The 27,332-nt window shown below is 38.9% G+C and overlaps 1 protein-coding gene and 1 long non-coding RNA gene across 5 annotated transcripts in view; one reads left to right on the forward strand and one right to left on the reverse strand.

Annotated features, from left to right (window-relative positions):
* The window catches only part of DKK2 (dickkopf WNT signaling pathway inhibitor 2), a 121,635-nt gene extending 95,807 nt beyond the window's left edge, over positions 1 to 25,828 (forward strand). For all 3 annotated transcript variants that reach the window (XM_046940772.1, XM_015276579.4, XM_420494.8), the window contains 3 exons: positions 20,546 to 20,696; positions 21,915 to 22,064; positions 22,587 to 25,828. In XM_046940772.1, coding sequence (XP_046796728.1) covers positions 20,546 to 20,696; positions 21,915 to 22,064; positions 22,587 to 22,837 — 552 coding nt within the window. In that variant the 3' untranslated portion in view covers positions 22,838 to 25,828. The remainder of the gene's footprint in view (positions 1 to 20,545; positions 20,697 to 21,914; positions 22,065 to 22,586) is intronic.
* The window catches only part of LOC107051761, a 162,116-nt gene that overhangs the window by 15,332 nt on the left and 119,452 nt on the right, over positions 1 to 27,332 (reverse strand). For both annotated transcript variants that reach the window (XR_006939184.1, XR_005859410.1), the window contains exons 5-11: positions 27,173 to 27,209; positions 24,587 to 25,962; positions 23,095 to 23,168; positions 20,146 to 20,256; positions 9,559 to 9,629; positions 9,415 to 9,488; positions 9,057 to 9,103 (exon numbers count right to left, since the gene is read on the reverse strand). This is a non-coding gene — a long non-coding RNA (uncharacterized LOC107051761). The remainder of the gene's footprint in view (positions 1 to 9,056; positions 9,104 to 9,414; positions 9,489 to 9,558; positions 9,630 to 20,145; positions 20,257 to 23,094; positions 23,169 to 24,586; positions 25,963 to 27,172; positions 27,210 to 27,332) is intronic.

Consider the following 27,332-nt stretch of genomic DNA (forward strand, 5'->3'; position numbering starts at 1 on the left):
CTTGGAAATAATTGTTTTCAGAGGTACATATCTAATACATCCTCTACTTTTGGAACATTAGTCTTTTAAAAAAATATTCTGGTTCCAGTATTGCTGGAAGCACCAAAACTTAGTGAGTGCGTTTAATTGTTAAGTAGAAACAGAAAAAAAATGTAATGGAAACAGCAAGATTTCATTGAGACTGCTCCACTTCCCCATAAAAATTCTTGGGATGAAAAGCTTTTTTATTTCTAATCCTACAACAACAATAAAAAAAGTGCTGTATTCACAGGTTTTTTTTACTGATTCTAAGAAGAAACCTTCTCCTTCATTGCCATTTATTGCAGCTAGGAGAAGTATTAGCTTTGGGAACCTATATTTGCTCTTTTATCAGCAGGTTGCCATTGCATTCATCCTTCTCAGCTTTCACACTGGAGTGTTTAGTTCTTGTTTATCCATCTCTTTGCAGTGTTGTAGTTTGTTTCTGCTAACTCCTTAGCATGTAGAAATCTAAGTTCCCAGGACTCCAAATTAGACTGGAGCTCAATTCATCTGACAGGCTTTTGAAGCTGGGGCTGTGATTCCCAGTTCATTTTGATACATATCAACCATTTAACCTCCCGTCTGTACTTGTACTTGCTGACAAGGTGCTTTTTAGGCAGCAGAAGTCAGTCAGCCATCAGATCAGAAGCATGTGGTGCCCCTCCAGCGAACATTTTCCACCAACGTTTTGAAGAGAAAAAAATCTAAATAAATAACCTCCAAGGTTGAAAAGGGCCTATTCACCAAACATTGGTAAAGTAATTTCACAGTAAAAATAAATGTTCGGCAAAGTGATCTTTCATTTGAAAATTGAATCCAGATTTTACAAACTGAGAGGGGTGAACGACTGTGTCAAATGTAGGGCAATGCAGTTTGTCTACAAAGTGTGTTGCCATGAAGTACTCATGTTCTGCTTATGGAGAAATGCAATCTGGCAAAAGTAATGAGTTTATCAGCAGACTGTTGACATCACAGTACCATGAACTCTATCCCTCATGTAATATGTATATTCCTGTGTATGTACTCTTCCCCAGCTAGTTCAGAATGATACAGTTTATGAGAGATGCATTTGGCAACGTATGGTTTTGAAAATGAAGATTTTTGTTCTTTGAAGAAAGATGGTAAAGACATTATCTATTGAAGATAACAAAAGCTGAGCACAAAATGAGACTCATGAAAATCAAGCATTTAGTCCCTGCACAAAAAAAAGTCAGTATTCATTCTTTTTACTGGTAAAAGCATAGCAACTTTTTCTGTCTGCCTTTAGAAGAGTAGTTTGATGTTTGGAATGATTCTGAATCAAGTCTCTTGAAAAATGGCATCAATCTACTTCTGTGTGTGTCATTTCTCAAAGTTTAAATTTAGTTCACGAGATGAGTATGAGGATGATTTCATCTGCTAGAGATGAACCCTTCCCTAGGGTAAAGCTGTGAAATTTTGATGGTTCAGTCATCACCAGTAATAATAATTCTGTGATTGTCTTCTGGTTGAGAATTTTACTGGTGCTACAAAAGCCCAAGGGGATTTCTGTTACTGTATCTGGATGCAGATTAGCTGGAGTGATCAGTGTGAGGAAATGGTTCCTGTATTAAGAAAATAAAGAACTCTGCTGATTCTGGATAGATCTGATGAGACATTTTAACATAATTCCTTACACCAGTAACCCGATTTCAAGTAGAAAGACTAATTAAGGCTGAGACTTCTTTTGCAAACCCATAGTTCCCTAAAAACAAAACAAAAAAGTTGTAATTCATCCTAAAAGCAAATTTTAAGGATAAAAAAGTGTTGTTGTTAGTCTGATGCCAAAAAGAGAATATTTGCTTTCTTCTTCGTAATGCTTCTGTCTTTTGCTATCTCTCCTGGGTTTGTGGACTGAGCTTGTGCTGCTTCTGTAAGGCAATTTCCCTGCTGTAGTGTCTTCAAAGCAACAGGTACCTTGCCATTTTCTTATGGCACATCCACTGAGAGAAAGGGGATTCTCTTTGCATTAAACCTTTGAGGAAAATCAGGAGCAATACAGGAGTTTGTTGAGCACTGTTGAGAGAGGATGTGATTTCTGTAGAATTGAAGCTCATCATGCTGCCTTCTGTTTCAGAGGAAAGCTAACTCAGGTGAGACAAAAGATGGCTAAATATACATATGCTCCAGCCCCAAATCTGCTGAAATTAGTCCAAATTCAACTGACTTCAATGTGCAGGAACTACTTTGACTTTGATTAAGGTATTCCAAAATAAATAACTGCAGTAATCATAAATGTAATGTTGCTGTCCTACAGCTATGCAAGAAATACAATCTGACTACTTGATGTAACTTAACATCTGCCTGTGGAAATCAGTGGGTGATTGCCTATTTCCAGAAACAGAAGATCTGGCCCTGCAAATAATTTTATCTTCCTTTAATTTCTGTTGTTCCCAAACTACAATGCCACAGACCAAACCTGCATAAACTATTTCCTCATGCAAGTGTGTATCTTGGCAGATGTGGTACAGAACAGTCAGGGATACCAGCCAGCCTTCAATAACTGCTTTTTGAAAGTTGTATGCCCCTTGAATGTGCCATGCCAAATATATGTTGTGTTTGTCCTACTCCTCAGCTTTAATGCCAAATTTTAAAGCATGTCTTTAAATGCTAGCTTGCTTGTTTAGCTCCTTCTCAATGATGCCGTTGTGCTATTTCTGACTCATGAAAATGCATTTGAAAATGCAGTGGTCTGTCATATGGAATTATTTCAAAGAAATGTCCATTTATCATGTGATACTGGGACCCACTGGGTAAACCTATCTATGCAGTGTGACATTAGTTGGTTTTCAAACTAAATTGAGGAGATACGTATCAACACAGCTATTTTTGTGACACTGAGGGGGATAAATAAGTGCAAAGGAACAGCTTTTTAATATTCTTTCAGGAGAATCTAAATCCCATATTTTCCATCAACGTGAATGCGGCTCCATCTGAATGCTAAACCAGAAAGGTTTATAGTGCATATGGTACCTATTTGAATTTTTAAAATGTCTAATTTCTGCTGTGGAAATGGAGGCCAGGTTGAGTTATTTATTGTGGGATGCAGAAGGAAATCATGACCCTTTGCAGGGACACGTTAGGATCCTTGTGCCATTCAGCCAGTTTTCTCCTGTCACACCTACTTAAATTTTCAAAAAGACTCTTTAATGTATTGAGTGTGCTCTGGATCTTACTAGTTCCTGAGCACTTATGACAGCTTTCAGAGATTGCTGGTGGCTCCCAGTAGATTGTAATTCTAGAAACAGGAGCCTGATGCTAAGCATCACCACCTGTTCCCCATTATTTTCCTTCAGAAGAAAACAATGCAAGGATAAGATTACATACTAATGGAACCCATTTTCACTAAATAGGTACATTTGGTCACATGTAATGTGGTGGCCCATAAAAGAAAAAAGAAAATAGTAAGCTCCTTTCAAAAGAGAGATACAAATAAAATTGAAATGAAGAATTTCCTAACTACGTTAACCAAACTCAATTCTTACATGGCAGGTATGCCAATATCTGGTATGTAAGTACATACAGATCCCTTGTTGGAATAGCTGTGTTTTCAATTTGATTTCTTGACATATCCTAAAAGACTTTGGACTACATTCTTTGTAAATCCACTACAGAGGTAATTTTGAACCCTTGAGGCATTTACACTGGAGTTCCTACTCCTAGTCTGCTTAGGACAACACAGGTCTTGTCTGAAACTGACGTTCCCCTTGTCCCTCTCCGTAGAGAGAAATCGTAAGTACAAATGATGTTGCTATACTGATACTTGCAAATTATGTAGTTGTTTGTGGCATTTTGTTGTTACTCATCATACAGCAGTATGGTCCACCATGTTATCTCTCCACTATATGCTCATATAGATTTAGAGAAGTGAAGACATTTTAAAAAAGGAATCATCAGTTTAGCTGCATCTACACTTTAGCATATGCACATAGGATAGGTGGTACACTTTTTCAAGCAAAAAAGCTTGAAATCCTGAATGTGGTAGTGTGATAGCCTGGCAGAACCTGTGATATCCTGGTGTGTTTTACGTAGGATTTTCTAGAAGAAAGTCACCAGTCTTGGTTATGGATGTTGACCAGTCTCTGAAGAGCACCCAAATCTCATTCTTAGCACTTTTTATTGCAGTTTTCCCATTTGCTAATGAGCTATTCCTGAGGCTTTTATAGAAAAGCAGATTCTTTATTTATTTGTTTGTTTGTTTGTTAAAAGTTGTTCTTTCTTGCTGGTGTTTTTTGGTTATTCTCTTCTGAGAGTTTACATTAACCTCTCAGTATTACTGCTTCTTGCAAACTCTTGGGTAATGTTTCAATTTAATGTTAAAAAGTGGTGGAGCTTTTGGAAATAACATTTGTCACCTGAAGCGTTGTTAGTTTCCGACTTTTGAAAACAAGATTCCCTTCCTCTCTTCAAACTTGGTGGTAAACTGAAAGATAGCAAATGAAGAGCTGAAAGCAGGAGGCAGAGTGATCCAGCACCTATCTGAGCTGATGCTTGACTACACATCTGCAAGTATTTTCTGTCTTGCCACCAGGAGCCAGATATTCAGAGCCGTAATTGAGGGAATGTGGGAGCTTTGGGCTAGAGCAGGTTTTGTGGCTGCACAGAACAATCTAAATCTTAGCTGTATTTACATATGGAGAAAGGCTCAGGATCAAAAAGTAGTGGGCTTTATTCTCTCAGATGCGTTTGTTCTACAAGTACTGAACTGAGATCTTAACTCTGAAATTGAAACAGGTTTTGCTCTGAACATGCAGAAAAAAAGAGTAGATTTATGGAGTGCTGCACAGCTGCTATTTCTGAATGCAGTAATGGTTTTAAAAATATTTTTAGCGTTGCAAACATGTCTAATGACTTAAATATTGTAAGCTTGGTTAGCCTATAAAAGTAGGTTGTTTAAGCTTTGAAAGAGTTTTGTACTGGAAGTACAAAATTGACTTTTTGAAGGTATTGTTGGATCATGATATTACTCTGGGTGCAGATAAGTGTTGTTTTAGCAAGATCAACACACATAGCATCTGTGAACAAAACAGACTGGTTGCTTGCATTTTTTTGTTTGTTACTTTTCCCAAATTGCTCTTACAAGTGAGTATTTCCAACTAACCTGTAATCTACATTCCATAATAGTTTTGTGCTGCCACATGTTTATTATCTGCTCTTCAAATCTTAATTCAAGTGTTAAGTCTTCAGTGGGTGAAACCATTAAAGCAAACTCATGAGATTAAATACCACAGCAATAACTACACACGTTAGGAAGAGACTTCCAAGATCATGCCTTTTAGCCTTTGAGTTCCTAAATAAATTAGAACCTTTCTTTTTATTTTGGCTAGGAAAGACCCTTTGTTGGCCAGCCACAAAGCTGCCATTCTGCAGTTTTCTGCAGTGTTGTTTTTTTTCTTTTTTTTTTTTCCCAGAGAAGATAACAGCAGCACTGGATTGCACATCTAAAAGACAATCCTTTCAGAGCAGGAGCCTGCACCAGAGCAGCCAGTGCTGTACAAATAGCTTTGCTGTTATTCATGTAGCGTGCTAATGAAAACAGTGATCTGAGAGAGTCATGAACAGAGTTCTGCCTAATGGAGCCTCATTAAAACAACAGTTTGCTGCTTTTCTTTTGAACTTTTCAAAAGCCTTCTTTGAGTTACACCCGATAAGAATGATAAGGGTACTACTGCACGTTCCTTGGCAAATCTATAATATGCAGGCATTTTCCATTCAGCTGAGTGTGTGTGTGTATTTACATGAAAGACAGGCCTAAGATAGACTCTCATTTCAAAATCGTATGTGCTTTGACTTGAAGACTTTAAGATAATTAACTCGAATCTTTTGGTATATGGTAAACAACTGTGGCTTAGCCGTGAGTAAAAAGAAGCTGGCACTGAAAAGAGACAAGGAAAGAAGGTCAGCAAAGGTTTGTGTAAATAGCTCAAAGAGGCATTGGGGGATCTTTTTTCTTTAGTTTGCTCCTAGCACGCAGTCCCTTCTGGACATTAGTCTACAAACTGCTGGGTTTTCTTGGTATAACTGATTATAGTACTGCTGCTAATGCTGACATTTATCAGTGCCTCCAATCGCACTTCATGGGGTTTTGTATCTAGATCTTGAAAATATAGAAGAGAAATATTGAGTTCAATGACTTTGAAGGTGTTTGTAGACAGACTTTCTTATATTTCTAAAGGAAAGTGGTCTAACTGTGTTAGTGTGATTTTCTTCCTTTATTTGTCTCATGATCAAGCATGGGAGAGAATATGAAAATATTTGGAGAGGGATGTTTTGGAGAAGAGTGTTTATGTTCTCTAAACACTTTCTAGAAAGATTTTCTAGAGAAATTTTCTAGAAAAATGTCATAAAAGCAATGGAGTAGTATTTGCATGTTCAATTAGTGTTCTACAGTACACAAAACTAACTGATGTACTTGTATTGTAGGGCTTACTGAGGGACTTCTCTCTGTGTCTATACTGATAACAGTGACCACAGTGCTCTTTTACAAATTCAATCTGTAGGCCTCAGCAAAATTGCATTGGTTTACTTGAGAAAGAGATCTCTTCCACAGAATAAACCTAGACAAAGCTATTTAAGTTATATCAAATCTTGATAAGTACACGAATGTACTATCTACGAGTTATGTTAAGTTTTAAGTAATTGGTAAATATCAATTCATATGTCATATTATTTTTAGCTCAGCTAGAACTTGACACCCTCAAACCAACAATTTTGGTACATCATTTGAATTAGCAGGAAATGCAATGATAGGACAAGGAGTATCTAATCTACATTAGATATAAAGAAGAAATTATTCACTATGACGCCCTGGCACACACTGCCCAGAGAAGCTGTGGATGCACCATCCCTGGAGTCACTCAATGCCAAGCTGGATGGCAGCCTGATCTGGTGGGGGGGGGACTCAGCCCATGGCAGGAGTTCAGACTCTAGATGGTCTTTAAGGTCCTTTCCAACCCAAATCATTCTGTGATTCTGTGAATTATGATTAATATGTTTTTCCTTTAGTGACAAAGCTTGTCTTTTCTTGGTGTGTATTTTAATTGTCAGCCCTCTAAGGTAGAACACTGTCTTGTCACTTGGCAAAGTTCTGAAAATGTCATGCTTAAATGAGGTTCTGTTGATTAAAATGAGAATGGTGCACCAAAGGGACCAAGAGCAGGTTTTCAGGAATAAAACCAGAGTTTGCAATGCATTATGACTGTATGCATGCAAATTTGTAACAGCATAACTTCAGCAAGGCCCCAGATAGCCCAGGTGCTGGAAAGTGATTTACAGGAGAGTTCAGAGCAGCAGCTTCCCACTGCGGGAAATGGGATTCTGCAGCAGCCATCCCTTCCCCTGGGACAAAGGGAGTTATTCCTGCCTTTGTTAGCTTATGCATCTGCACTCCAAAGGAGAATTAGCACCTGTAAAGCAGGATGCAGTAGAAGCTGATAAATTTGTTGCCACTGTTACTACAAATAGCAATGAAAATACTATTTTGGTATTTCTAGGAAGAGACCTTTCTACTCATACTCATCTGGACAGTATTCAAAACGCTATGTTGCAGCAGCAATTGATTTAGAAGATGTTCTAACTTTTTAACAGTGATGCTTTGCTATGTTGGAACTACAGGCTTGTTTTCCTTCCTGGGAAAATATCTAAAGTCTATGGGAATTGTTACTGTTTCAGAACTGAGTGGTCTACATGAAAGGTTGCAATTTCTGAGTTTTGGTAGGATCTTCTTTGTTGTTGTTTTGTTTTTCACAGAACTTGTAAACACTGGGATGAATTAAGAATCTTGCAAATACAGAGAGCTGCCTAGTGGGTTTTGCAGCTCTTTCCTCAGAGGTGTGCAGCCAGCACCGATGTGAGTGCTGGCTTAGTGCAAGAGAAGAGAAATCCTTGAGCCTGAGGGCTCTTCAGATCATACTTCCAGAGCGTGGTTCAAAGGGCACCTTGCCATGGAGATGTGTCATCCCACTTGTACCGTATGCAATGCATTCTGTACAGCCCTGTCTCCTGGAGAACTTGAAGAGCAGGAAAGTGAAAGGGAATTGCTTGACATAGAAAAATACCTTTCTTGTGACTGAGAAAAGCCATCTAGCATTACTGACTTGCAGAATCAAACTCTATAACCACAAAGTAGTTATAAAATCAGGTGTGTTTTAATCAACGCTGCGCAGAACTGGATGCAAGGGGGATAGCTCCACCTAACTTGCATATCGGTCTACAGAAATGCTACATATTTGTAAGTCAAGTTCATACATATTCAACAGGTTACGTTGAACCCCACTACATATTCATTAATCAAGTCCCTCCCCTCCGGCGCATGCGTTGTATTCTCCTCTGGGTGGTCACATCCCCATCTGGTGGTCCCTTGGGATGAAGTAAACACTCTTCCTCATTATGTCTTCTTGAATTTTAGCCTCCTTTCCTCCTCGCTATCCTAATCCTTGCTGACTAGGTTCATCCCTTCCTCACTGTCTTGCTGACAAGGAGACTGGGGCCTATTCTTCTCCCATCTCCCTCCTCCGGTTCTCCTTATCTTGCCGACAAAGAGTCTGGCACCTATGTCTTTCTTACCACAAAAGAATGCTCCTGTGGAATGTAAGCACTAAACAGAACCCAGACCCCCTGCTGACAAGGAGTCTGGCACCTATGTTTTTCTCACCACAAAAGAACGCTCCTGTGGGATGTAAGCAGAATCTAAACCGTCCAGGTAGAATCACAAAATTAAACCCTCTTTCATTAAGCGGAATCAATTCGAATCAAGTCCCCCCCCTCTTTCATTACTTCATTACTTTTTAGCAATTAAATACTTTTCATTCACATCATTCTGGTCTGCTTTTCTGCCTCCTTGCAATGTAACATTAATCCATTGCCTAAGAGGTGAATCATGCTCTGTGTATAGTAAGCTATTGCAAATGTTCATGTGTTCTTACAAGCAGAAACAAAAAAGAACATTGAGTATTTAAATAGCTTCATTGCTGCCAGTTGAATAACCCTGGACCTATGTATAAATATTTTTTACCTACCTATTAAATCATCTTCCTCTTTCTCCCCCCTCTTCCCTCTTCTTCATCTGGGATTACATGCAAAATACAAGAAAAACAATAAATCACATCTCTTTTAAATCTATTAACAAACACTAGCAAAAAAAAAAAGTAAATGAGAAAATCTTCCTTTGCCACGGTCACATAGCCATGGTCAACAGTTGCTTTCAGAGTAGAGCTTAAGGAAAACTGTGCTCTAAGAAATGTATGGCAGTTGTCGAATAGGCTGAGTATGTTCAACTATAAAATATGCTTTAGGTAATCAATTTATTTATGTACGATATACTTCATGAGTGAGACCTGAAAGGTAGGAAAAAATAGGAACATATTTTTTTCATACTTGACTGGTCAGTGTGGTTGCCCTCGTTTGTACTTGTGTTGTCAAAGGTGCAGAGTCACTTGTATTTGGTGCATCTGAAAGGAAGGGTACAAGTTCAGAAAAAGAAAAATAATCTTAACTGGACAGTGGCTGAAAAACAGTTACCTCTGTAATGTGGACTTCTTATGTAGGCTTGGCAGAGCAAAGTAATTTAATTTCCTCTATTCTCTTTCCATCTGTGTAAAAGAAAAAAAAAAAGAAAAAAGAAAAAAAAGCAAACAAAACCAACTCTCTTCATGTAGAGTAGCAGTTAAAAAATTGACCACACAGAATTACAGGGAAGTACAGCACCTACATTCTGCCTCTGGGCAGGGCTGTCATGCAAATACTACCAACCAGAGGTGTTCAGGAATGGACTGACTGTGTTTGTATTCCGAGGCATCTAAATGTGAAAACATGCTTGCCAACAAAGTGTTCTGGAGAACCCAACTCTTTCAGAATTAAAGTTGTCAAGAAGGTGGTGCAATTTTACCATGGTTCCTGTTTCTTTGGCTTTCCCAACAAATATCAGTTATATGTGGAACTTTTCATTACAATGGAGTTGCATGAACAAAAAAGTAGTATCAGGTTGCTGTGTCTGGCTTAGCTTCAGAAGTGGAAGTACAGTAATGGGGATAAATGAAAGGGCCACCCACTGTAAAGTGCGAGTGACCAGTATAAGGAAAAAACAAATCTTGAATGGATATTTATTCCAAAGGCTGTTACAAAGAAACCATTCTCAGACTGATGTTGTGCCAAGCATAGGGGATTAAGCTTTTTAATGGCTTTATGTTGATTAACTTCCAAGACATCTAGGAACAAGGAAGAGATTCCATAGCTCCACATAAAGAATATTATTTTCAGACCAGAAGAGTGTGCTTTAAAAGATGTATTTTCAGAAGATACAGTAAAATGTAGCAGGGAGAAGGATAAATAGAATTCTTAGCTGCAGAATCAGCTTATTCTGAGGATGGGGACCAGATCTGATCTATATATAGTTAATTCATGAGCAAGAAGAGGGTGTAGGCAGAGTATGATGTCTGGAATGAAAGATGGTCCCTCAGTGGCTATTGTAGACTGAAACTTTGAGCAGCCCCTACTTGCTCAGGGGCTGCCGACATCAGTGCAGTCTGAGCCACCCTGTTCTTGTCTCCTGGACCACATGTGCTCAGCTCAGTCTTCTGAGAATTGGGGCCTGGGTTTGTTTGAATTAATAGTGAAGTCATTACACTATGTAAATATGTTAGTGTTCATCTGGTTTTACTCACAAGTTATTCTTGCCTTGCTGTGTTGTTCATGTTTTCTTGTTTGTGCAAAATTAGCTAGGAACATTTTAAAAGAAAAGGAAAAAAATGGTAAATAGTGTTGAAACCTTGATTGCTAAGCTTTTTACCACAGGCTGAAGTCTAAGTTAATCATACAATAAGAGCACGATGACTTTTTAATGTCACTGTCTGTCAGGGTCCTTTCCTTTTCTGCTGTCTTTGTCCTCCTTTGAGTAGAGTGTGATAATTTGCCTTAATAGCCCCATATTACAATTTTTGCTTTTACTGTAGCTGAGGAGTCAGTCAAACAGGCAGTAGTGCATGTCTAACTACAGACAGAGGTTGCCTGAGCCGCGTGGGTCTGTGTCCAAGACCTTCCCCAGGACAGCTGCTCCATTGCAGGTGGTCCCACTGTGCATGGGCACTGCTGGCCCCTTGTACATGCATAACTGTTGCTGCAGCAGGCCAGGGTGAGGAGCTGTGGCTCTCATAGTGTGAGTTTTCCTGCAGTTGCAATGAGGAGAGTGGGAACCAGTGCATAGTCAGTTCTGATATTAAAGCTGGGCTAGCTCATTTTGATGCCTGATTTTCTATCTTTGTAAGTGCTTTGGAGTTGAAGATTCAGGACTTGGTCCCTCTCATTTTACTCCTCCCCCCCCAAAGAGTGGTAACAACTATCACGGTGCAGAGGGTTTCATGTAGAATAGGAAGAGACAGGACAGGGGTGTTTTGAATCTCAGATGACAGTGGTGGTTTTTGATGTGTAGAGAAAGAACTGGGGATAGAAAGAGAAGCATATGAGCCAGGTGTTCCCACATAAACGACCATCAGGGAGAGGATTAATAATGCTGACATTCAGTATCAATGTCAGATTGCAGTCAGAAGTCTGCTGAGTGGAGACTGCGGTTCATCCCTCTCAGACATTCAGCATCTGGCTGTCTCTCCAGCTGACATGAACTTATGTTTTCTTTAGAGCTGTCCTTATGAATAGGAGGACTAGAGAAACTGCATTTTGAAAACTGGTATCTTAAATGCTGTGCATTCTGCAGTGTAAAGTGTATTCTGCAAGGAATACCTATGAATAATTTCCAGGATGAGGACTGCAGACATTGCACAAATGTTCCTAACTTGGAAGCATTTTGTCTCCAGACTTCAGAGCAGACAAATAGAATTTTTGCACTGACTTCAATATGACAGGGTTTCCCCCTTTTTCTAGACTTTGTGAAAATTTAAAAGCAAAGGAAGTTCGTTTCCTCGGTAGCAGTACTATAGAAGGTAAAGCTGTCATCTCATCTTTCTTGCTGAATGTATGCTTGCACAGAGATGGTTCCCAATAAAAGCTCCACCTTGAAAGTGCATCATCATAACCTGGGGACATTCAGACCCAGGTGTTCAAACAGCAACTTGCTGCCAGTTCCCAGCAAAGTTATTCTACTCCCAACTGCAATATCTGAATATCTACGTGTGGCTTAATACCTGGTGCTTTCTGTGGTGTAGGATCTGCTAGCTGTTTCCAACTGGATAATATATCTGGATAAAATAACCCATACTTCAGGAATTAATAGATTCAGAGGGAAAGCTCTTTTTGGCAACCCACTGTTCATCCATAGCAGTAAACATGCTGATCAAAAAGCCTGAAGAATCCTACTCTGAAACAGATGATAAATAGCCAATTAGAGACAAAACTAAAAAGCAAAACCATCAGAAAAGGGGTGGGGAAAAGGCAGAGATAAAAGGCCAAGAACAGTCTGCTGAAAAGGCTGGACATAGAACAAAGTGTGTGCTAACAAACCTTTATTCTTCAAGCAGTCTTTTGTGATGAATTCAAAAATGACATAAAATCAAGATCTAGAGTTTTTCTGTCACGCTGATTTAGCACTACATTGTTGACTTGAAAGATTACCTAACATTGTTTTGATGCTCTCTGCAGTAACACTACTGCTGGTCGTTTGCTAGGCAGTATGAATCATGCAGTGACAATGCCCATAAAATTTGGAGTCAAACCGACTGTTTCCCAAACTTTTGAACCTTCTTTTAATCATGTCTTTTGTAAGGTACCAATCAAGATTTGTGTTTGCAACATAGGATGCTCCTGGTCTCTCCAAATGTTGAGATGGAAGCACTGCTAGGTAATCCCAAGGTCATGAAACATGAGAGGGAGGGAAAACTTGAGCACATGTATGCAGTGTGCACAGTGCAGAGGAAATGCAATATGTTTTCTTGGAAATGGGATGATTCAGTAAAATGACACCAATATGATTCTGAGGTCGATAATTTGTCTTAAAGGTGTGATAGAACAGGAAGACCCATAGCTGTGCTGCCTTGGGAACTATGATACATAGATATACTATATCCTGGTAGTAGTTTTATGTTGTTCTGTATCATAAAAATATACATATGAATATATTTTGGGTATAGTGTGCTTGCCTTTAAGTTATTTGAAAATATAGCTCATTCCATGCTTGCAGAACAGGAGATTGTTTTCCACGACATTTTGATGGGATTGAGGAAAGCCTGAGTCAGGACCCACGTGATTCCTGCAGCCTTGCCTGTTCAGAGAGATCTCACTGAGGTTTGTTTTTAGGGTTGTTAAGATCTGAGTTTTCTTTGGCTCTAGCAAATCATGAGAGCTGGACTACTGCATGTTTAAGAAATGTTCTTCCCCTGGTGGTCTAGCAGTAGATTGAGTATTACTTTCAAACATGAATATTTATTGTCTTAATAATGCAGGCTTCTGGGGCCATTAGCCACGCAGTTGGAAGGAATGATCTTTGGAGGCTGCAGCATACACATACATGATGTAGCACTATGTCAATCTGTGAATCAGACCTCATAAACAGCAGTGTTGTTTTAAGCTGAAGAGTTAAAAATAAGTTATTGCTATAAGAAAGTGCCTGTGCTTAATCTAGCAGCAGAAGATGGTGCTTTTCTCTCTCTAGGTCTGGCAGAGAAGTGGGTCAGAGACGTTTATTTTTTTAACAAGAAAGAGGCTTGGTAAGAAAAACTGAATTGTTTAGCTCGTCATGGCAACTGAACAGACTAAATCTGTTTCATTGCAACTACACAGAATTTTACTTTCAGGAACAATATGTGCCATAGCAGTCACAGGGGGTTGAGAGTTTCTGGTGAGATCAGTCTGAGTCCGGATCCATGTCTGGAGCTGTCTGAGAGCACAGCGTGATTTCCTCCATGGGATAAATTAACTGCGGCATTCTGCTTGTGCACAGCGAGATCCCTCGCTATCATCTATGCTTGTGTTGAGCTAAGAATAGAAAATAGCAACATCAGCAGTGCTGTGGGAAAACTGTACTACTCCAGATGGCTGCTGATAAGCTCTTTTGTCATGTGGGATTAAAAACAAAATAGTACTAAATGACAATCATTTCCCATCCGCATCTTAATTCAAATGCTCACTTCACAGATAGGAGAAAGAGGAGCGAAGTTTGTCAGTAAGACATGGATTGTCTGAATATGTTTGAGAAGCTATCAGAAAGCAGTGCAGTTGTCTTGCAGGAAAAAAAAAAAAAAAGCTGTAGGAAAAGAGTTTTCTTTGTTTGTTAATTTTTTCTTCCATTTTTTCTTTATCCAATTTATGTGGTTTTGAGTGAAGCGCTCTTATTTCCATTGTTGCAAAGGTTTGTGTCCTGTGAGATCGCATTAAGTCTTCTCATTGATTTTCACAGAGAGAATCTTCATTCCCTCTCCAAATTGCCTAGTGGGACAAATCCCACACGTGACGTATTTATCTAGCTCTACAGGCCACATGTGGTGTGTGTATCCTTCCCATCAATGTAGATCTGGTAAAAGACAGGATCTGCTCAGGATCAGGTCTAACTAAGGAGTCATTCAATAACTTGCATTCTTTGTAAATGTTCTTTATTTTGGGCTATTTGGTTAAAACTTTGGATTAACTAGTTCTCCAGAGAGAGAGAAAAGCAAAAGCAGACCTGGCATTCCTGTGGCTATTTCATGCGTTGACTCTTCAGGGACAAAGCATTCTCCTCCTTGTCCTGCTTTGGACAGGGCAGAGGTGTTCACTAGGATTGAGCCAGTTGGTTGCTTCATCGTGCCTGATGGCTGTGGGATATTAAGCAATGTGCATAGTCCCGAGACTATGACCAACAAGCTCTATTGTTTATTTTGTAGCTGGAGGGAGGAAGCTTTGTTCTCTCCTCTATAGCTCAGGCCAGTTGTGATCATCCAGCTAGCACACTGGCTTTAGAGAGGTGGGCTTCCACTCTCTTTACAGCCATTGCTGTAAATTTTATAAAAATAATGGAAATAGGGAAAACAACCTTTTCTTCATTATGAACAAGTGAGTACTAGACTAAGTTCCAGTACCAACTGGTGGTAAACTGTCTCACAAACATGGTGTGTGTAGGTGAGCTAAAAACAGGTGTTTGCTGTTTTTGTTTGTTTGTTTTGTTTTTTTTTGACAGCAGAAAAGGCATTTCTGGATGTGACTGCCTAACCTACTGGTACAGATATTTGCACAGGGTATTACTAACTACGTATCACAAGGGATGAACAAGCCTGTGAGTAGTTGCTTAAATTTGATTTCTAATATGCTGGTACCTAGGAAGCAAGGCTATTCCAAGGATAATCCGTGTGTCCCTTTCCTGGTGCCCTCTGTCTCAACTTTGCAATAGCTGCTAGCCCTTTGACATGACAACTGTGTATGCAATGAAGGGTTGACCTGGTGGATTTGTAGTGCTCTTACTTCCCAGCTGTACGGGCTTTTCTTCTGTTCTTCAGCTCAGTTCCCAGTAACCAGCACGTGATAACTGTTAGAGATGCTGGCCAGGTGTCCAGTACAGTAAGCGCAGCGATCTTATTATTCATGTGGTTCATAGACTCATTTAGATTGAAAAAGATCTTCAAGATCATCAAGTCCAACCTAACACTACCAAGGCTAGGTACTATAACCACATGTCTCTAAAATATCTCCAGGAGTGGTGACTCCACCACTTCCCTTGGTAGCCCCTTCCTTATGTGAGACTTTTCAATTGCTGCTCATCATCCAAAGAAAAAGAGTACTGAATAACCTCCTTGCTGCTTCTTCTGATGGAAGTGGTAGTAGCCATGATCATCTGTCAGAACTGTCTCTGCACTTGGACTTTACGATATTTTAAAAACAAACAAAAAGTGAGGTGCTTCTGGGGGAGTCTGTAGTGATTTCTGTTCCACCGTATCACCTATTTAAGTACAGCTCTTCTCAGTGTTGGAGGTGGATCTGAAGCCAGCAGTGTTTAGGACTACTTGTGCTGGATAAGTGATGACACAGCTCAGGTAAAAATGCCAGTTGATCTTCCTGTTTTTTTCTGACATAGCTTGATAGTACAGTGTGGAGTAGCTTTAGCATGAAAACAAATGAGACCTCATAATATGAGCAAATGAGAGCCTGGTGACTAAGGCGCTGGCTGGGAGTGCTGTTTTCAAATATATGCTGGAGGCCAAGCTGAAATTCAAGCCCTTATCTCCCACAGCTCAGTAAAGTGCTTGCCATCAGACTATTCACTCGCCCTTCAGCACATTAGACATCTGTCTTCCTCCCTTGTGCTTCTGCATTACGTTTTGTAGTGCCAGACAGAGAGACTGGGGCTGATTGACTCCACAGCACAATGGTTCCAGCACTTGTGCTATTTCAGCTTGTGGTGAAACTCTGTGGTTCAGGGTGACCACATAAAATTTGCAAGAGAGTAAATGACTCCAGGAAAACTATCAAGAAAGCCTCATTGCCAATTAGCTGAGGAAAGGTGCTATAGTAGATCTCTGGCAAAAGGGGAAGGCAAAGGCAGAAATAAACCTCACTTCTGTACACTCTGCAAATTCAAGGAATGGCATTAGGTGTATATGAAAGGTAGATATCCCAACCTCGCTGTGAATTTAATGCAAAAATAAGTGCCTTAGTAGTAGTCTTGGAAGGATTGGAAAAAAAAAACAAAACAGAACAGATTTTTCCTTCTATCATCTGCATCATTTTCTTTGAGTAGTTCCATAGTGCACTCTTGCTATTTTGAGTATAAATTCAGGAAGGACAGGAATGGAGTTTCATACTCCCTCTCTCTTAAAAAGAAAAGATTAACATTTGTGTGCTGCTCTAACCTACCTGGCAAAGGTTAGCTTTGGTTGATAGATGTAGGGTGGACATCTTGGCTCAGAAAGAGCAGCACCATTCCAGTATTTATCTTCTATACAAGAATACAAAACTAATTGGAATGACTGAGGAGAAAGCATCTTCTTCAATGCTCTTCATCAGACTAAACAATCTGAAAATGTGAATATCACGGGCAAATGTAGGTTATACCATGCTTCAGCAACATGATGGCCTGTAATCTGGGCTAAAAAAAATAAATAAGATTGCTTAAATGCAGCTTCAGGGAGTGCTGCATATTTTATCTCAGTTTCATCTGGTTTCCCATAATATCAAAGCCATGTTTAGTGGATAGAGATTTACGACCAGAAAATGATATGAATAGCTGGAGAATGTGAAAGGATGAAGTGCCTTGTAGAATTAGTTATCATTGCTGGGGAAGTAGTGCTGGTTTACAGCTTGCTTTTTCCCTCTCCATCTGGGACTGATTTGGGTCTTTGCATCATATATAGGAAACGTTCTCTGCTATTCTCTCAATCTAAAGACTGTGTTTTAGGCACTGAGGTATAGGAGTTTCTGAAAACCTTGAGTTGTGCATGGACAATTGTTAGTATATGCTTTTCTACAGATATATTTTCTTCTTGCTATATTTTAAAATATATATACTTATTTATACAAAGACGCTCAACTACTACTGACAACAGGACAATTATGAACACATTTTCCCTGCTGTTAGCCAAGACTAGGTACATGCTCTATTTTGTTTTGTTTTTGTATTTTACTGAATACCGTGAAGATAGATAAATTGCATCTCAAAAGGCATGAGTTATTTCTAATGAGTGTCTCCTTGACTAGGAGACAAGGCTGTGTAGGCATTTTTATTTAAAGCTCCCTGTGGCTGATAACTAGGATATCAAATAGATGGTGGTTTTGGAAGAAAGATCAAGGCAATTGATGGCATCAGGCAATTTGCAAGAAGGTTTTTCATGGAGCTGGCTGGCAGCTGGTTGTTTAAAGTTTTGAATAGACGTGATAGTTGTTGTCCAAGCTGCATGTAACAAAAGACAATTTGTGGGTATGATGCAGTCATTTCCCTTAGGTAGATAAATGTTTTGGATTATTTTTTAATTTCAGAAATGTCATCTCTACTTAGGCCAGGGCTCGGGAGTTAGACTTAAGGCTGTGTTGTGTCACTTATCTCAGCAATTTTTAACACTTCTTTTGTAACTTCTAACCATTCCTAAAGATTGAGTTGAGATCTAGCAATTAGGTGTATCATTTAAATGTCAGTTAAAGCCAAAAGTAAAACAGACAGTAGATACGGTATGCAAGATAGTCATTAGCACCATTTAGGATCAGCTTTTTTAAAAAAGCTATTTGAAGGAACCAAAAGAAAACTGCAAGTAGGTTTCTTGCTGACAAGTTGCAGGTGTATACCACATGCCCATATTGGAAAAAAGATGCGGTTATGAAGGTCTTGATGACAGACAAGGATCTAAAATGCCTTCATCTCCAGGTTACAGCTTGTTCATCTGTTTTTTATTTGCATTTTCCCCTGCTAGCAGTGTTAGTATTTTCCAAACTCAGTAAAACCATGCACAGATCCACAAAAAAAATTTCTGAATTTTCTGTTATTTAGTTTAGTAAGGTCCCAATTTAACTATATCATAATTGTTCATTAGGATTAATTATTTCTTGCTGGAAAAAATGAGGAAAAGGACCGATAAGGTTGAAGGGAGAGCACTTTATCTCGGTCTGGTTTGCTAGAACAAGGAAAATCCAATTATACGTTGAGAGTACCACAAAGGTGAGCACTTGCATTTGTGTCTAATCACTACTCCTAGCTAAAAGATTTGGCCTTCTTTGATGAATGAGGATGAACTTGAGAGGAAATACTTATTCTTAAGGGAGAAAGCCTTATACATGCGTCAAGTTCTCCAAACAGCTGCGCTCTGGATTCATTCTTCAAAGATGCATATATTCATAGGGCAGAAGTAATGGAGCAGCAGCACTCTGGAAATATCCAGCCAGCTCTTTAGTTAATGTAAAATAAATTTTGAAAAAGAATACAATTAATGAAATCATATGGAAAATGGCATGGTTCTCCCCAGCTAAAGGCACTAGCGTGTTTTTATCTCACCTCCTGTTTCTTCTACAATTTTCAAGACAGTAGCAAAAAGACAGATAAACAGGCCACCCTCCATCTAAAAGAACACTTTTCATAGCAAATTCTCAACATAATCCAAGTTTTTCTTTTCTGAGAGCAGTATAATCAAGACTGGATTAAAAAATATTTTAAAAGTAATCATTCCACATTGAAAATTAGTCAATTGAGATTTTTGTTTGTGTTTAATCAATAAATGCAGTACAGTAAAAGCAACACTTTGATTCATTTAAAATGCTGCAGAAAATCAGTTGAGGAGGTGTAAACATCATTTTCCAGAAAATGCCCCAAATTGTTCTCATCTTTTTATCTAAACAAATTCCTCAAGGATAATTTTGAGAAATGGAAACAAATCTATGATTAATTTAATGGGCAGTAAAATTAGCTGCAGACAGTGAGCATAGTTGAAGCTGTGTGGGAATCAGCAAAAGGGATCCTGGAAAATGGTGGTGTCATTATGTCTTTTTAAAGCATTATGTCTTCTTTTGTAGGAATAAACTTATCTTTCTCTTCTTAATGGGAGAATACAGTGGCTTCACATTTTCTTTTTAGAAATCAGTCGATTTTTCTATAGGATAATGTTGGTTTTGATGAAAAAGGGAGAATTGTATGTCTGTGTGCTTTTAGGCAATTATACGTTCAAGAGATTCTGTGTTGTATAACATAGTCTGTGCTATGTATCATAGCGATGCTATTCAGCAGTTGGCAAGCTTAAGGAGAATAGTAAGTACCTAAATGAAGTAAAGGCCATCTAAGCTAAATGCTGATCAGAGATGTTTGCTTCCAAAAAGTCTGAATGGTATGGGTTGGAGTGGAATGGTGCAATTGTGAAGAAGCTTGCACCAGTCTGGTGAAGATGTGGACTGCTTCAAAATTCATGGCCTTGCACTGCTTGGTAATGGCTTTAAGTTGTGTCAAGGGAGGTCCAGGTTAGATATTAAGAAAAATTTCATCTCAGAAAACTGCCCAGAGAGGTGGTGGAGTCACCGTCCCTGGAAGGTTTACAAGAAACATGGAGATGTGGCACTGAGGGACATGGCTTAGTGGCATGGTGGTGATGGGTTGATGATTGGTCTTTACCAACCTTTATGATTCTATGTTCACTGTGAGAACGGTGAATCTCTTATCCTATCTGGCATGTGTCAAAGAAAAATGCCTCCTTGGAGTTCTGACCTAAATGCAAATGTTACCTGTTGCAGAGTGTGTTTTCCATGGCTGAGAGGAGTCTTCTGGCTCTGTTTCTCTTCATTGTAGAATTTTAAACTCTTGTCTATGGATGAGAGGCCTGAGTATCTTGAAACCTACAAAAATATTAGTTCTGTTGTGATAGCATATATTTAAGGCAAGAAAAGATGAAACCACCAAAGGAGTGGGTTGTAGTTTTGTCATTCTTGAGGCAGTGATCCAGCTCCACCAGCAGCTTAAGCCCAAGGCCAAGGCTGCTGCAAAGATAACTGCATCTCCTAGCTTAGTGAACGGTAACTCACGTGTATGTTTCTTCAACTGTTTTTTTTTGTTTGTTTGTTTTTAATGGACTATGTGCATGTCTTACACACTGCATCATTGCAAACTTTTTCATTTACCCTCCAGGTCTATCCTTGCACCAATGATAAGGAATGTGAAGTTGGGCGGTACTGTCACAGTCCTCATCAAGCATCTTCTGCGTGCATGTTGTGCCGGAGGAAGAAGAAAAGGTGCCACAGAGATGGCATGTGCTGCCCTGGGAATCGCTGCAACAACGGTACGTCATTCATGTCTTGTTTTCCCTCCCAAAAAATCAGTATTTTGCTAGCATCTACTGAAAATAGATTTCCGAGTGTTCTCAGCAGAGGTATTTTTCCTATGTGACTGCAGTTCCTTTTCTAAACCAAGATAAAATCCCTTCAGATATTGAAAATAACATCAGCTATAAGCTCCAGTTGTTCTCCCCCTTTTCCTTTGGCTTAGAAAAGCTGTTGAACGATCTTTTTCTTCTGTTTCTAAAAAAAAATCTAAGATCTGATTTTCAAAACTGCACAAGAAACCAGTCTAATCAGTCTGTATAAAAGCTATCTATTCATTGTGTTGTTGGACAAGGGAAGCTGGGTGCTGAACTAGCAAAGTAGAAATATGGGCCATGTGAGAGTAAAATTAGAGTGACTGGATTCATGGTTGTCATATTAATGTAGAACTGGATAGTCCTAGGCTTGGAAAGAGGGGGGAAGAGAGAAGAGGAGGGAAAAGAGAATCAGCTCCAACAGTACATTGTGAGCTAAATTCCAAGAGCTCTGCCATGCTAGAAGCTGTTTAGTCTCCCCTGCCTCTTCGCCTCCCTCCTCTCCTTGAAGCACACTCATACCTGAAGCCATAGTTATCATTTCTTCTACTCCATTAACTTGCATAATTACTTGCACTGCAAGTAATTGTTTTTTAATGTATCTTTACAACTTTTCTCCACTTTCTTTAATAGTATTTTTATGATTGAGGCTTCTGTACTACTAGACTTTTTTCTCTTTTGTTGTGGAGAAACACCCCCAAATGATGAAGCCACAGACTGGAATCACAGCATTTTTCCAACACTACGTTCAGCATTGTTCAATTCTCTGGAAATCTGCAAAGAGCCCATATTCTTAAGGAAGCAAAATAGACCCAGTGAATCCCTGAGCTACTCCCTCTTGGTGTTTCTGTTGTAACTGTACTGCTTGCATTCCCATACTCTTCTCTTGAGACCTGGAGAGATGTCTCCAAGACAATCTCCAGGTGGTCAGACTGCAAGACTGTGTGATAGAGTGAAGTGCAGCTGTAGTGAAGACAGGGGCTAGGGATCAGCGACAGAGCTGTGCTTAGAGCTGAGAGTCGCCAAAGCTGAGCCCAGCACCCCCCTCACTTTAATGGTCTCAGTGCTGATTCTAGTCCAAGTATGTTCCTCAGCTTCTTCTCCTCTTGTTGAAATCTATAACTGACTGACTTTTCCTCACAGGTATTTGTGTACCAGTAACTGAAAACATCCTCACGCCTCACATCCCTGCACTAGACGGGCCACGCAACAAGAAGAACAGTCATTATACTAGCAAGGATCTGGGATGGCAAAACTTAGGGAGGGCACAGTCCAAGCTGTCGCACATTAAAGGTAAGATCACATTTGCACTTCATCGTTCTGCTATGAATAACATTATGCTGTTAAAATACAGCAGCACACACCAGGAATACACAGTAAGTTCATAGGTTGTGAATCTCTATTAAGAGAATTCAGAGCACAGTTCAGAAAGCAAGGTAATATTGACCACCAGTTTCCCCCGATTGGAATAGCATCTGCTTTCTTCCCCACATCAGAGGGGATTGAAATTTCAGTTTTCAGTTATACAAGATTGTCCACATCCTCCTCTTGTAAGAGTAATGTCTTTATGCATTTATCATTTTGTCTACAAACCTGTAGCTGAATTTCTCCTTACTAAGTCTTGTGACAGTTCTTATCAGTTACTTTTCTGAACCTCCCTAGTTCATCTCTTCTCTTGTCTCTTTATGTCCCTCAAAAAGCCACAGATGGAAATATCATCTCTCCTTTTTCTGAGCTTCATTTGCATCAGTCTACTCTGAATTTGTCTTTTTCTATTTTCCCCTGAGGTAAAAACAGTTTGATTGCTCTTTTTAGGACATGAAGGTGATCCCTGCCTGCGGTCATCAGACTGTATTGAGGGACACTGCTGTGCTCGCCATTTCTGGACCAAAATTTGCAAGCCTGTATTGCATCAGGGGGAGGTGTGCACCAAGCAGCGCAAGAAAGGCTCCCATGGACTGGAGATTTTCCAACGATGTGACTGTGCCAAAGGGCTGTCTTGTAAAGTATGGAAAGATGCAACCTCTTCTTCTAAATCAAGACTTCACGTGTGTCAGAAAATCTGAAGGGTAGATAGTACTAAGTATTAAGTGACTGGTTTTCTGTATTTAATGTGTTACAACATGCTGGGAAATGAGGACTGCATGTGAAAGAGGAATGGCTAAAGTAACAAGGTAGGAGTAGAGAAAAGTCACATCAAATGCATTTCTTTTTGAGCTGGTGGAAAACACCAGAGCAGCCAGAGATTTCCCACTAATAACTCCTACAGTCTGTGGGAAATGCTAGTATGCAAATAAGTACAGTGGAAATTAATGCCATTTACCTTGCTGTGTTGTCCCATGATGTTTCAGGGGCCAGTATAAGGGCTACAGTGGCTTTCCACAATGGCTGTGCCTGCTAAATAAATTGTATACATTGTACTCCTATAGGAAGCAGCGCATTCCAGGAAGACTTGTCTGTCAACACATTATCAGTGACTAAAATATTATTCATTGCAGGTGCGAGGGATAGAAGTACAGTTACTGTGAATCTCCATACGCTTGTCATACAGGGCTGACACTTCAGCAAAGAAAGCATGCTTGCAGGACTGCTACAAGAATCCTAAATTTTGTAGGCCCTCACAAAAAGGTGAAAATTTGCCATCTCATGATTTCAAGACAGCAAGCAGTTTCTCTAATCAGAGTCATTTAAACAGGGTTTTCTTTCCTATATTTAGGCGAACTGAAATGCTTTATGTAGTTCAATGTCATAGTAGGGCACTTAATCGCTTGTATTTGTCTCAGTTTACTGCTAGTGTACATTGGATTGAGCAGATGAAACAAATACATGCATGCTGAATCCAGAATTATATACAGGCAGTTGCTCATTAGACCTAAATATACTTTCTTTTCCTAAACATACCTGCATTATAGACATTTCCGAAGAGACAGCGGAGTGCTGAATATCTAACATTAAGAGATATGAAATTGTGCCACTGTTACTGTTATAACAGAAGATGTAGGCACTTGTTGGGGAATTTAGACTGTACTGCTATCAACTAAAAGTTTTACTTTTCAATAGTAGCAATGGGCTACAGTTTGCTATTAGTGCTAAATCTGATTGCATTCTGCAGAAGTGTAAATGGATTTGTTTTTTAGAGGTAGCGAAGAGAAGAAAAGAGTTGGCTCTTGTGAGCACTTCCTCTCCTGCAGAAAACAATGCAAGAAAATATGGTACAGCCACAAAAGACTTATTAAGCATCATGTGATGATGCAGCATAACAGTTTCTGGCATGTATCTAATATGAACTAGATCTCTTCTAAAGGGATCTTCTCTGGATTTTTCTGTCAGGAATTCTGGAAGTACATGGACTATTGAAACAACCCTATGTTGTTTGTGTAGCAGTTAGAAGTCGAAGCATGGAGACTATCCTTTTTTTCTCACAGTTCTTTTTAAACTTTTGTCATTTTACTTGTTCACAAGTAATTCCTTTGTATAGATGTTGATAAAGAGTATGATATTTCTTTTAAGAAGTCTGATTTTATAACTGACCTACTGCTAATCTGTGATTACCCATTTGTAATTGCTCATTTTCACATTTTGTAACACACAAGACTTTTCTGTTTCATCAGTTCTGAACATATATACACCAATACGTAGTTTCGAGACCACGTCATCCTATACCTAAATCACTTTTTTCCACTGAGACATGTCTACCAGTGGTTGCTTTAAGGTTACACCTTATGCATCCACTGAGGCTCAGATTTTCTAATAAGAATACATTGCCCTTAGACTCTTAGGAAAGCAAATTAAGAGTAATTCACAATATCTCTTACCTTACTGGAGTTATTTTTTAATTGCCATAAGGAGCTGCTCTGGGGTGGGCTCTTCTGTTTTTTAACAGTCTGAGTCAGACTTCAAACTCAGTCCTACCAGCTCCACTTTGGTTATTTCAAAGGAGTTCTTGTGTACCTAAAACAGGAATAAGGTTCAGAAATAGCATAATTTCAAGATATTAAAAAAGTACAGGAACTGTACTTTTAAATAACACTGTCTGTGTTATTTACACTGACAGCACATGCTCAACAGAGGAGCTCTGTTGCCTTCATTTCAACTATGTGTACAAGAAAATGTAACCCAAATGGAGCAGTGGGGTTGCAGAAATGGGCTCAGCAATTTTTGGCTCTTCTTATCACTAGCCTAACCCTCTCCCTTCTCCTCTTACAAAACATAGTTATGTGGGATAATTTATTTACAGGAAATGTTTAATGAGATGTATTTTCTTATAGAGATATTTCCTACAAAAAGCTTTGTAGCAAAATATATTTGCAGCCTGTTGACTTTTAATGTAGAAAAATGTATAATAAGATTAAATATATTAAATGTCCTTTCCCATTTCTCCACAAATCTTTTACTTACCTGCTGCTTCAGAAGATTAGTTCTTTTTTTCTGGAAGGATATGAATACTTTGGCTGTAAAAGTAAAAGCATCCAATTTCCCTTGTCTCACGGCAATATGTAGGCTGAGTTCCGGTCAAACACATAAAGGCCAGATTAAAATGATCACACATCATTTCCACTAAAACATTTGAGAATAAGATTTGAAAGTAATGCATCTGGATGCACTGCTTCAACTAGGCTTAAAAAGGAAAGAGCTCAGACACATTCCCTGGATAGCGATACAAACCTGAGACTCACAGTGGGTACACCTGACATTAAAATTACAATGGCATTTTGCTATAGATTACAGCATACAAATACATTGCTACAAGATAAAAAGCTAGCAAATCTGAAATGGTAGACAACTAGTATTCAGCTCTAATAACATGAAATAATCCATATGACCCAAAAGAAAACATTGCTACAAGAAACAGACAAGTTTTGAGCCCAGGAAAACCCTTGCAGGTCTCAATAACTATTGCCAAATAAAAGCTGTGGTTATTGAGCAATGGTCTCAATATTCTTCTTGCTTGTTTCTGGGAATCCTTTGCTCACACAGATGTACACTTGGGGAATGAAATGGTCCCCAAGTAGCATTAGCGTTTGTAAAAAATAAAAAGGTTTTGCTACTGTTCCTTACAGTCTTTGGTGGGTAGTCTTCCTTTGACCATATTAACACTTATAGCAAACAGCACCGTAATAAGAAAGTTGTGTCTTCAGATCCCAGCAACTTCAATGGAGATTGAGACAGCCAGAGCCTTCAGAGATTTAATCTGGGAACAAAAAACAATAGGCACAGGCGGTTCATTGCACACCACAAATACTGAGCAACATAGCTGAACTGAATAGCATGCAAGCAGTTTCGCAAGGCTGAATTTTGAGTGTTTAGAAGCTACTCAGTTAACATTTTGGGGAAACATACATCAGTTTAAGAATAAAAGAACAGCTAAATTTAGAGATAATTGCTCTCACTCCCTGTTGCACTCATCAAAGGATTTAAGAATGGCTTTGGCTTAGTAACATTTCAGAAATCTGCTGTCATGACACAAGTACTGAAGAGATTACTGCTGAACAATTCAAATACTCTTCCTATTAGCCTAGAATAGCCTCAGCAATGCAACGTCTATTTGGAAATACTCACTAACTTTCCATAAATAATGGATTTCTACTCCATAGCAGCATATATTTGATTTACAATATATATGTGGGCGTGTATCTATTCCTGTATCACTTGCTTTGTCTTATGTTGTTTGCAATCCATAGTATTTATAATTTAAAACTTTTTCTTTTTTTTTAATTGAAGCAGTTATTAAAATAGATTTATGTACTTATTTTCAACAGTGTATGCCCAACATCTGACACTAAAACATAGTTCATTGGAATTCAGCACATCTGTTTTCTGACTTTTCTGCTCTTTGTCTTAATTTACAAGTAAAGAAAAACAACAAGACACATGAACCTTCTTGAACAAGAGACCAAGAGGGTGAGAAAAAGACATTCCTCAACTTTTCCTTGTCAAGAACCTGCCTGCCCTTTCTTCTTAATTTCACAAACCTGAATCCTCACCCCAATCAGAAAGTTAAATTCAGTCAAAGAAAAGTTTTTTTCATCCTTTCCTGTTGCCTTTCTTCCTAGGAAAGGCATCCTGAACTTGAAAGCTAGCAGAAACTCAGGTGTTCCAAGCCAAGGCTTTCAAAAACCATTCACTCTAAAAGTGTTTTATAGACAGTGAGACCTCATTAAAAACAATCAAAAATGAATGGTAAGCTATTCTGAAAATAACTGTCCACACTGGGAAAGTAAAATAAATGCACAAAACTAGTCTCACATGTAGTCCATGACAAAGTGAATGCAAGGTCCTTTGGTTGGTTGGGACTTTTTTATCTCTATTTTTACACTGCACAGAGTTTCACTCAATTCAAAGCTGTCATTAAGTTTGTTTTAAGATCAAACTAAGAAAGAAAAGTTGTTATGCTTTCTTACCTTGCTCACCAGTCTGATGCACAGCATCTACCTGAAGCTGCAGGAAACAAGAGTGAAGGAACAGAGTTAATATAGGTGGCCTGCACTCCCTCATTTAAATTAATATTTTGCTATGCATTGAACAGAAACTTTCTGCTCAGGTGCCCTATTTTCTAATACT

The sequence above is a fragment of the Gallus gallus genome, chromosome 4 (genome assembly GCF_016699485.2).
Source record: "Gallus gallus isolate bGalGal1 chromosome 4, bGalGal1.mat.broiler.GRCg7b, whole genome shotgun sequence".
Lineage (NCBI taxonomy): Eukaryota > Metazoa > Chordata > Aves > Galliformes > Phasianidae > Gallus > Gallus gallus.